A 12,596-nucleotide genomic window follows, 5' to 3' on the forward strand; every position below is an offset into this window, starting at 1 on the left:
TCCATATGCCATGGAGCAACAAAGAGCCTGTGCTAGGACACTCGAGTCTGTGCTCTAGAGCCCGGGAGCTGCAACCACTGAGCCCACGTGCAGCAACGACTGAAGCCTTGTGCCCTAGAGCCCGTACTCCACAACAAGAGAAGCCACCGCAGTGATGAGCCTGCACACCGCAACTAGACAGGAGCCTCTACTCGCTGCAGCCAGAGAAAGCCCGCTTGCCACAATGAAGACCCAGTGCACCCAAAAATAAATAAATACTTTCAAAAATAAAGAGCCCTGGGCTGAACTATATTCAATATTCTGTGATAAACTATAAGGGAAAGAATATGAAAAAGAATGTTTGTAAATGAGTAACTGAATCTCATTGCTCTACTGCAGAATCTAGCACAACATTGTAAATCAACTATACTTCAATAAAATAATTAAAAAAAAAAAAAAGAACACTGAAGTGGGTTGCCATGCCCTCCTCTAGGGGATCTTCCAGACCCAGAGATTGAACCTGTGTCTCTTACATCTGCTCTTACATTGGCACACACGTTCTTTACCACTAGTGCCACCTGGGAAGCCCCATAGGAAGTCACACTATGATATGACTCAGAACTATATGAAATTTTCATAGCATATTGTTAACAATAAGAATAAGCAAAATAACAGAAAAGCAGATATAATTTGTTCACATTTGTTGTAAAAGAAAAGGTGAATTACATCATGAATATAAATGTATAGGTTCACTTTAGATTATATTACCACACAAAGAATCAGAGGGTATATTTTAGACTGTTAACATGAGTTACTCTGTGACTAGGACCCATGAACATGACTGAGGGAAAATAGAGAAGCCAGGTTGGTGTTTAATTGCAATTTTAAATTCTTATTCCTAAAGATTCATGTTAGATCAAAACTTTGATCCTTGATAACTCACTGTCACTTTTAAAATTTTAATATTGGCAAATCCATTTGAAAACACTGCTGCAAGTTTCAGAGTAAATTCCATTTTCCTTGATGGCAGCACAGCTATTTTCTTGAGCTGGTCCTTTTATGAAAAATCTGAAAAGGAGAAGATAAAGATATTATTCATCATCATTGCTGAAGACATCCATTCTTTTCTCAGTTAAAAACCTCCCTTAATTAAAAGATAATTCAAATATTTAAGGCATTTTCAAATACTTAGAGTCATGAAACATTTCAATACCTCTGTAATTTAGTATTACTGTCTGTGATAGAGAATTCCAAAGTCTGTTTGTAAATGACAGAGCTAAGAAATCTGTGCTCACATTTCTATACTAGCGTTCTTTCCATTGTTCCGTGTCATCCATTTAGATTAAAAACTGGGAGTAAGTCACATGGGTACCTCATTAAATCTTTCTTGGTTTTTCTTATCCATTTGTACAACAGTGATATAAATATTTACTTCATTATGTTGTTACAGAGGTTAAATGACTAGATGTTTGTAAAGAACTTAGTACACAAATTGACCTGCTTGCATTGGTGGTTCAATGGTAGAATTCTCACCTGCCACAAACTGATCCATTTAAGCCCGAAATAAATTATACACTTATTGTAATACTTATCCATAAAGTGATGTGTTGAATACAATAATGAAGTTATATATAAAATATTGTACTGTTAGTGATTTATTCTGTTAAGAATTTATTTAAACTTAGAAAAAAGGTTTAAGAAGGGGTCACAGAAAAGATATACATGATTTTCAAAGCTTCCAGAATAATAGTGGAAAAGTAAGTGTTGGATTTTCATATTGGAAAATACACCTACATTTGGATTTATATATGTTTACGCTTGAATTTTGTATTGAATGTTTTTGAACAAAAATCCCTAGGCATAGTCCAGAGTTAAAACTCAATCCTAAAGGTAGTGTTTAGTAGATTTGACATGAGGAAGAAACCTAAGTTAGCATCTTCATAACTAGCCAGTCAGGTCATGTCCAGTGATACAACTTAGATCTCATCCATAATTTTATTCTCTATTCCAAATAATGTCTTCAGTTGACTTCCTTAGATTTATTAATTTAGTGCAGTGAGATAGAAAATGTGTGTGTCGTTCAGTCGTGTTCAACTCTTTGCGACCACATGGACTGTAGCTCACCAGGCTCCTCTGTCCATGGAATTCTCCAGACAAGAATACTGGAGTAGGCTGCTATTCCCTTCCCCAGAGATAGAAAATAAGTAATATTTAATAATGAAACAGGAGTGAAGGGACAATAACACAATAGTATTCATTAACCAATAGTATTGGTTACCATAGTGAATGTTTCTTATCACTGCTGTAATAAATTATCAAAAATTTGGTGGCTTAAAGCAGCACAAATTCTTTATCTTACTGTTCTAGATATCAGAAGCTCAAAGCTGGTCTTAAAGAACTAGAATCAGGTGTCTTTGGAGCTGTCTGCTGCAGGCACTGGGGAAAAACTTATTCGTTGCCTTTTGCAGGTACTAGAGGTTGCCTGCACTCCTTGGCTATCAGACAACTTGGACCTCTGCATTTATCTTCAAATCTCCTCCGAGCCTGCCCCTACTTTCTCCTTCTCACAAGGACTTATGATTACACTGGGCCCACCTGAATAATCCAGCATAACACTTCTATCCCAAGATTATTAATTTAATCACACTCATGAGCTCCCTTTTAGACTTAAGGTAACATTCACAAAATTTGGAGATTAGAGCATTTAGGGGCACCATTACTTTGCCTACCAACATAGGGATAATATTTGAGTTTACTGGTCCTACTATAGTATAATATAATTTTATAAATTAATACAAGTGAACAAAAGCATTCATAACAATTTCAAAATCCCAATAATCTCCTGCAGCTGCTGAGAGCATTTAGGATTATTTTGTTCTGTCTTGTATTTCTTATTTGTTGTTTAGCATTGTGATGATCTTACAATACAAAAAAATCATGTAATTTTTTTTTTATTACTAAAAATAACCAAAAGAAGCACTGATACCAGGGAAGGAACCAAGGGGGAAAAGGGAGAGGATGATATTGGGAGATTGGGACTGACATACATATACTATTGATATCATGAATAAAATGTTTAAAATAGGTAGCTAATGAGAACCTACTGTATAGCTCCAGGAACTCTACTCAGAGTTCTGAGGTGACTTAAATGGGAAGGAACTCCAAAAACAAGGATGTACAGCTGATTCACTTAGGTGTACTATAGGAACTAACACACTATTGTAAAGTAACTATAGCCCAATAAAATTAATTTTAAAAATAAAAATTTAAAAAATATTGAGAACTTTGAAAGCAGAAAACTACATTGTTTCAATGTACCTTTCCATGATAAAGTGTGAGTAGTTTTAAAAATCAGTAAGTGAACAATCATTATTGTTTTCAAGTCCTTTTCCTTTAATAACCAAGCCAAAATTTGTCATTACTCCAGCCAACATTCATTTTCATCCTTTCAAATTCTTTAGTACCAAGAACTATCTGAGTTCTTTTTGATTTGTTTATAGATGCTTTAAGGAGATAAATTCTCTGATAGACAATAGATCATATTGCCTTTTGGGAAAGACTCACATCTTTGAATCCAAAGGAGAATCATCCACCCAGGTCCATGTTCTTTTCAGGGAAGTAAAGTTAAGCCCAATCCACACATAGTTTGATTGTTTTAGAGTTTTCTGTATAAAAGCCTAAAAAGTGGGTGATGAGTAATTAAATGAACAGGATAGCTTAATGATTTAGACATACTAAGTAAGATTTTAGAATTCTAGTGGACAACTCACACTGTACATGAAGACTCTTATCCTAGTCAATCATCTTATTTACACATACATTATATATCATATGGACTTCCCTGGTGGCTCATCTGGTAAAGAATCCTCCTGCAATGTAGGAGACCTGGGTTTGATCCCTACGTTGGAAAGATCCCCTGGAGAATGCAACAGGCTACCCACTCCAGTATTTTGGCCTAGAAAATTTCATGGGCTGTATAGTCCATGGAGTTGCAAAAAGTTGGACACAACCGAGCAGCTTTCACTATATATCATTTACCAGGACATACACTGTGAAGTGAAAGTGAAAGTGGCTCAGTCCTGTTTGACCCTTTGCCACCCCATGTAGCCCACCAGGCTCCTATGCCCATGGAATTTCCCAGCAAAGATACTGGAGTGGGTACCTGCCCCTTCTCCAGGGGATCTTCCCAACCCAGCAATTGAGCCAAGGTCTCCTGCATTGCAGGCAGATTCTTTATCAGCTGAGCTGCCACTACTTGCAAATTTAACATCAATATTCAGATCATAATTACCCCAAGTCAAGGGAAACACTGGATTCCAGCTCAGAATTTAAAAGGGCACCAAAAGTTCAGTAGCCAAGATAACAGATAATTTAATGAAAAGGTGGGAAGAAATTTGAGATAAGCCATTTTAACTGCAAAGCAGCAAGTATCATAAGCCTGATACTAAACCACTTACCAGTTCAAGTTGGTTCTGAATAATTAGTAGATGAGATTTTTCCCCCAAACAATATCTATAACTGTCACTCCAACTTTTCATCTCATTAGAGAACCAATAGCACTTTTCTTGATAGTTCAGCCATTCTGATGAGCACATTCCTACAAATTGACAGTGAAAATACTTGCATATTGTATGAAAAAGAGTAGAGCTATGATAAAATCATAACAAAGTGTTCAGACTCAGACAAGTTATCCAAAATACAAATGAGAGTCCATGAAAATTAAGAAAACTGATTTATTTTAAAATATGTCTTTTATATTTTTGTCTGTGTTAGCTCTTCATTGCAGCATGCAAGCTTCTCTCTAGTTGTAGCATGCAAGCTCAGTAGTTACAGCATGCTGGACTAGTTGCCCTGGGGCATCTGGGGTCCTAGTTCCTCCACCAAGGATCTAAACCAGGTCACCTGCATTGGAACTTAGATTTCTAACCACTGAACCATCAGGGGAAGTCCCAAGAAAATTAATTTCGTAAGATGAGGCAAAACCTGTGCGTGCGTGCTAAGTCACTTCAGTTGTGTCTGACTCTTTGCACCATGGGATTCTTCAGGCAAGAACACTGGAGTGGGTGGTCATGCCTTCCTCCAGGAGATCTTCCCCACCCAGGGATAGAACCTGCATCTCTTATGCCTCCTGCATTGTTGGTAGATTTTTACCACTATTGCCACCTGGGAAGTCTGAAGCAAAACCTAGACAGATATAAAGGGATTTTTTTTCATGTCATAATCTAATATGATTACTAAAATAATATGTACCTGTCAAGATATATATAGCATTAACGGAGAAAGCAATGACACCCCACTCCAGCACTCTTGCCTGGAAGGTCCCATGGATGGAGGAACCTGGTAGGCTGCAGTCCATGGGGTTGCTAAGAGTCAGACACGACTGAGCGACTTCACTTTCACTTTTCACTTTCATGCATTGGAGAAGGAAACGGCAGCCCACTCCAGTGTTCTTGCCTGGAGAATCCCAGGGACGGGGTAGCTTGGTGGGCTGCCGCTTATGGGGTCACACAGATCGGATACGACTGAAGCGACTTAGAAGCAGCAGCAACGCTATGAGAGATTAACTATTATCTATACCATTTGCTTAGCATTTAACCCACATAAAGTTTTAGAAATCTTTCTCATTGTTTTATGTGTATAAATTGTTTTTAATATCTCCTTTTTGATATTAAGTAATATTGAGATGAATAACAATTTTTTATCCTCTTTATAATTACAGGTCTTTTGATTTTCTTAAGTTTAAGTTAAGGCATTCTCAAATCGAAACAGACTTTCAGAATAACAATGAAGAAAAATGCAGTATAATATAAAAATATAAGCACGGATCAACATAACTATTCAAACTTCTGGCCTTTACAATCTCTTTATTTTCTGAGACAAAATTTATGTAACATAAAATTCACAATGCTAGTCATTTTAAAGTACAAAAGCCATGGGTTTTAGAACATCCAAAAAGTGTGCAAACATGATGCACACCTATCTAACTTCAAAATAAGTTTCTTACCCCAAAATGAAAAGAGGAGTGTGGGATTTCTCTTTAGGGTGATGAAAATGTTTTGGAAGTAGATAGATACGATAGTTGCACATTTGAATGTCATAACACCATTGATGTTTAATTTTAAATAATTATATTTGTTAACATTACCTCAGTAAGAAAATTAACAGGAAATTAATTTCTTATAGTTAATTATGCAGTATTTAGACTGACTTTAATGAATGCTTAATGGCATCTATTTGATCCTATGTTTACCCATCAAAGCTTTCTTATTTTTGAAAAAGTTTTATTACATAATGAGAAATTAGATAGCCAGAATAAAAAAAGTGGTAAAATTATAATATTTCAATTGGATAAGGACTTGTACATGTAAACAGACAGGTAATCTGAAAGAAAAGAGTGTTAATAATTAAATATAATACATATGACATTTTTACATGGGATAAGGAAACTGTAAACTAGTGGATTTCAGAAAAATTCTTTGACAAGTAATTATAAATCAACTGTACCTTTTTCATATATCAAACTATCAAATAAAAGTCAAAGATTCAAAGAATAAGTGTTAAAAATTTAAACTAAAAGAAAAGTTGAAAGTAGGAAGAACAGTTTCCCAAAATTCTGGATGGTTGGAAGTTCTAACTTTAAAATCATAACAAATAGCCTGTTAGATATAATTACTTTTATCCATTTTGTATTTGAAAAAAGGATAAATGAGGCAAAAAAGTTATTTACATCATTCCTTATGATCAAAATTAATTTTCCATGTTTATATATCTCAATATAATTTTAAATTCCTAGAGGGAAGGGCCTTTTTATGTTGTTTTACAGATCTCCTTCCACAACGACAAAAAATTAAAAATATGTGAATCAAGTTTTGAGTAAAAAGTAGATTTACATCAAATCTTCGTTAATTTTGTCTACTACATTCCTGTTCAATGGGATTTTTTTTCAAACTTAGAAAATCCAAATGATTAAAAGTGATAGAGGCCAAAGCCTTGGAGATACCTTTATGACCTGTAGCTCTTGAAACACAGTGGCCTGCATCTTTCTTATGTATATTGCCTCTTGTGTCACTATTGACTTCCAAGTATCCAGTATCATCATGCTGGGTGATGTTTGAATCATATTCTTTTAGGCATTTTGGAAGCACTTCCTGAGAAACTTGAAAATAGGATTATTTTAAGGTTGGGAAAACATCTTCTCTAGGCAATGTCTCAGAGACAGATTCTTCAGAACAATTCAGATGGTTGGAACAAGAAATAAGGGATAATGATAAATTTTCTTCTAAAACATGTTTGTGTTTAATGAAAAATGAATTAAATTATTACACAATGAATTCAAGTATAGCACGTGTATTTGCTTAGGATCTATTCTGTGCCAGGCATTGTCCTAAGAACTTGTCATACAATAATAAATAAAGCAAAGTTCTAGTTCTAAGGGTTATGCATGCTCTTTCCATGCTTTCTTTTTTTTTTTTTTCCATGCATTTTTTTTAAGTGCACCAACAGTGCATTTTCATTCCTTTTTTATTTAATTATTGGAATATGGTTGCTTTACAAATGTTGTGTTAGCTTCTGTTGTACAGCATAGTGAATTAGCTATATATATACATATATCCTCTCTCTCTTGAGCCTCTCCACAGCCATTTCACCCTTCTAGGTCATCCCAGAGCACCGAGCTGAGCTCCCTGTGCTGTCTCCACTAGCTATTTCACACATGGTCATGTACATATGCCAGTGCTACTCTCTCAATGTGTCACACCCTCTCTTCCCACTCTGTGTCCACAAGTCCATTCTCTACATCTGCATCTCTATTCCTGCTTTGCAAATAGGTTCATCAGTACCATTTTTCTAGAATTCATATATATATGTTAATATACAAAATTTGTGTTTCTCTTTCTGACTTACTTCACTCTATATGTTGTATTTAGCCCAGTCTACCCTAAATTTTTAAATGTTTTTTCCACTAAAATATGAGATTTCTCACCATGACTATTCCTTTGTTTTTTTTTTTTTGTTTTGTTTTGTTTTTAAGGATTTGTAGCAATGTTTGGAGTCTAAAGATTGCTCAGCAAATATTTGGACAAAATCAAGAGTAAACTGAATTCAACTTTAAATAATAATATATAATTTTTTAAGAAAAATAATGTAATTCAATCTATTCACAGATCTCTAAGAAATCCTGGAGTATGATTTCAAATACATTACATACACACACACTTACATACACTTTTCTCCTAGTAAACTGTATGCCACTTGAAGACAAGATATGTACCTGATTCGAATACTTAATCAATATGTTACTGTCGGTATAATATATTGCTTTATACATAGTTAAATCATTAAATCTTTAAATTTAATCTCATTAAATCTTTGTTAGTGTAAAGAAGAATGAATGAATATGAAAAGAGCAATAAGAAATAAGCAAACATTTTTCATATTTTAATTTAATTAAGATCTTTTAACTTACCTAACAGACTCAGGGTGATCAAAGTCAAAACTAGAACACCATTTAGTCCTCCAGATATCCCCAATAAGATTTTATATCGGTGTGACATCACAGAACAGTCTAACAGACTAATCACATAAATTAGCTTGGAAAGTACATTCTTGTGAAGTGATGGCAATTGTAATAACAAGGTAGTACACAATATAGATTTTGAATATCATAGAATATTAGGGAATAGAAACATAAAACCTAAGGAAACAGAAAAATACATATTTATCTTATTTAGCAATGATACTACTCTGGATGATCAGAATGGTGGGAAGAGAAAAGCTACCTTTGAAGTTGCCAATCCCAGTCAAGAACGAGTGTAATAAACCACAGAACAGTATCTCAGGGAAATAGTGCACACCTTTTCTCTTATAGTAATACTAACAAAAATAGTAAAATAAGTTTTATCACAGTTCAATTAAGGAATATTTTACATTTCCCAGATTGCTTTTGGATATTTTGATATAGTACTAATGATAGTCAATAAATTTCAATGTAAAAAATGCCATTATATTAAAAATCAAACAAATGATTATCAGAAAATGTTATGATAAAGAGTGCGGAAGCCTATTCAAATTCAATTCAGACAATTACTTCTCATAAGTATCATGGGATAACTTTCAAAATATGAATTTGAGGCATGTTAAATTCAGCATTATGAAGAAACTAACATTTTCATTACCTTGAGAAGTGGTATAATTTAACTTAGAAGCTTAGAACACAAGCACTTTACCATAAAAAATAAATGCATTTTAAACAAGCAAAAACCAATGACCTTTAAGAGTGTTCACAAAAAAATCTTAAACATGTTAGTAGTAGTCAAAACATACCATGATCATGTTGAATTTATTCTAGGAATACAAGAGCTGTTCAATAGTAAGAAATCCATTCATCTCATATTCATAAAGCTTGGGGAAAATATGTCATCATCTTACAGAAGTAAAAAAACAAATGATAATATCCGTCACTTATGCTAATAATTAAAGCTGAAATCGATGGGCACTTTTTCAAGAGAACAGTTCTTTGCCTAAGGAAGCTAATATCATACTTAACAGAGACACATCACCAAAATAAAAAACAAACAAACAAAAAATCAGTATATCATGAATACAGACTTGAACAAGTGGAAATTCAGCCATGAGTGCTTTGAAGGCTAAATGTCAGAGATAAATGTTCCTTAAGTTGATTGATAAATTAGGAAGCATTTAATATGCCATAAAACTACATCTCTTTGTTTTTTATTTTGTTGTTTCTAATGAAAGTGTCTACAAAATGTATTATAAAATTATTCAGAAGAATAAACAAGTAAGAATACTTAGGTAAACACTGAAAAAGATGGAAATATAAAATTGTTGATTAGATTAAAATGTCATATGTCTAATTCCCAACTGTACAAAATGTTAGCAAAATTTACTAAATACCAGCAAAACATATTAGTAAATAATGACTATTAGCATGTGCCACTTAAAATACTAGGAGTTGCAAGTTTATTATTTTACACTTTTCTGACCTCTTTTTCTGTGGTAAGACACATTTTGGTTTACAGATGCATTCTACAAACTGAATGTGAGAAAAGTTTTCACAGAAAAGCCCTTACATTTTGTGGTCTTTTATGTTAATATCTCTATTGTCAAAACAAGTTTTTTTACCTGATGAAAAATGTATTTTAAAATTTTTGACATGCTGAATTGAAAGTTGATATTTTAAAATGTCATTATTTTATAAATGGTAAAAAGGTGAGTGACCAGCACCAAAGATTCACTTTTTAATTATTAATTTTAACTAGATGTGTATATTTCCTAGGTATATCCTTAACAATATGAGACAAAATATTACTTCAAAGCAAATAGCTGTTAGTCCCATATTGATAAAGAGAAAGAGAGAAAAGATAGACGTAGAGACAGAGAATGGGAAATATCGCAAAAATGAAACAGTCCAAGAACAGAAAAAAAAAAAAAACAGAAAAATGGAAACTTCTATCCACATTAATATTCATATGAATATTATTGTTCAATCTCCAAGGCACGTCCAACTCATAGCAACCCCATGGAATGCACTGTCTCACACCATCTTCCAGAATTTGCTTAAGTTCATGTCTACGGCAGGGGTCATAGATTTACGAAGTTTCTCAAACCCCTTCACCATGACAAGGCAGTGATCCAAGAAGGGGCATATGAATATCAACTCATAGTAAATCCTCACACATATTAATCCACAACAATTAAAAAAAAAAAACACTTGAATTCCATACCTTGACATTTAAATTGAAATGTTTGGATAGAACTCCTTTTCTTCAACTGTATATTCAAGGTCATGTATGTTTCTTCATCTTGCATCTTCAAATGTGGGTGAATGTGTATGTAAAAGTGTATGTTTTGTTTTTTTAAATATGCGATAAGAGAAGAATAATAAACCCACTCCTAATTAGAGACTGTCCTCAAATGGTCCACTCAAGGAACATACAACAGGTTCACAGTTTCATCCACTGGTGAAAACCTCAAAGGAAATGCTATTTTTAATTTCTGAGCAAAGATAACAACATAATTTCTCAACTGTCCACCACACATTGAACTTAATATAATGTTTCTTTTTTCTTTTAAAACTTCCTCCTGATAAATTTGTAAGGTCAGGGAAATGAAAATTGTACCCTTCTTAGAGCTGAGTTAATAATAGCTAGTTGGTTGCTTCCATGTCCTGGCTGTTATTAACAGTGCTGGATGCAGGATACAGGATACTTGGGGCTGGTGCACTGCGATGACCCAGAGGGATGGTATTGGGAAGGAGGTGGGAGGGGGTTCAGGATTGGGAACACGTGTACACCTGTGGCAGATTCATGCTAAGGTATGGCAAAACCAATACAATATTGTAAAGTACTACTACTAACAATAATTTTTAAAAAAAATAGCTAGTTGGTCTTTTGCATTAGCTTAAATAGGTGAATTTTCAATTATATTCCCCAATAGATGGATGTTTGATTTATTATAATAGCTTGCAATTACTCAACAGTTAAATTCTTTCCTGATCCTAAAACAACACTGATTATAAATTATACCAGTAATTTAATAGTATAATATAAAGAAAAAAACACTGGCTGCTGGGGTCCAGCCCCAGTGGATCCACGGTAATTCGAAGTGGGGACGGAGTTGTCGTCCTAGGAAAAAGCTATTTAATTAGAAGTATAAACAGAGATTAGAAAAGAATAGTGTAGTAGGAAAGTCAGTGGAGTAAAAGAGGCTGAATAACCTGGCTTACGTGGGATACTAATAAAATCTCAAGACAAGAGATTTGCACCACCTACGTAGTCTACAGGTGCCCACTTGAATGGTGGAGGGTGCCTGCCTTGGGCTCCCTCTCGCTTGGATCTTAGAAGCCAGGGCAAACTTAGCAGGCTTGGTGAGTATCCACACTCCAGATGGGATTTCAGCCAGGAAAACGGAGAACAAGAAAGAATGACACGGGGGAATCAGTCTTTCCAGAAACTGATCCGTTTTCTTTATTTTCAGGTTTGCTTATATACCTTTTGTTACACATAGAGACAAATGGAAATTTTAAAGTCACACAGAAATCAGGTGCTTCATATAAATGTATACAAAAAGGTCTTAGGGGTTTTACATCTTCTTCTGGCGAGGGGGCCTACTAACATTTTATGATCCTTTCTTTCTGATAATGGTCAGTCAACCAAAAACTTATTTTCCAGGGGCGATTTTTCTTAAACCAGGCACCACCCTCCGAAGGTACCAGATAAAGTTGCATTTCTATAGGGTGAGAGTGTAGCGGGTAACAATTAAGGAAGGAATTTATTTAGCCTAAGGTTAACATGATTAATCTTAAAGGTTAATACTTATTTCTCCTATATGCTAGTTATATTCAGGATAAGGGCAGGGAATATGGAGACTTAGCAGCAAATATTGGCCCAACAAATGAAAAACCCTTCACCAATATAATTCCTAATCAACCCACTACACTAATAATTTCTAACTTCCTAAAATAATCTGCCTTTAGTAAGTCTAAAACATCACATGCCTCTCACAGTTGGGAGGCTGTAAACAATCACATGTGGCTGGATGAACCTGTTCAGGCAGGCTAGATAACCTCCAGAGGAGTTCGTAAGTTGAAACACTCTTGT

The 12,596-nt window shown here is 34.4% G+C and overlaps 1 protein-coding gene across 2 annotated transcripts; it reads right to left on the reverse strand.

Moving 5' to 3' along the window:
- Positions 1–938: 938 nt before the first annotated feature.
- LOC138079081 (killer cell lectin-like receptor subfamily F member 1) lies at positions 939–10,806 on the reverse strand. 2 transcript variants are annotated; one of them, XM_068971895.1, is made up of 6 exons: positions 10,722–10,806; positions 8,444–8,542; positions 6,980–7,135; positions 4,437–4,576; positions 3,544–3,656; positions 939–1,047 (listed from the first exon to the last, which is right to left on the reverse strand). In XM_068971895.1, the coding sequence occupies exons 1-6, from the start codon at positions 10,804–10,806 to the stop codon at positions 939–941; spliced, it is 702 nt and encodes a 233-aa protein (XP_068827996.1). The 2 variants fall into 2 exon arrangements, with proteins under 2 accessions (XP_068827996.1, XP_068827997.1); XM_068971896.1 differs by lacking the exon at positions 6,980–7,135.
- Positions 10,807–12,596: the final 1,790 nt, after the last annotated feature.

The sequence above is a fragment of the Capricornis sumatraensis genome, chromosome 4, assembly GCF_032405125.1.
Source record: "Capricornis sumatraensis isolate serow.1 chromosome 4, serow.2, whole genome shotgun sequence".
In the NCBI taxonomy this organism is placed as follows: Eukaryota; Metazoa; Chordata; class Mammalia; order Artiodactyla; family Bovidae; genus Capricornis; species Capricornis sumatraensis.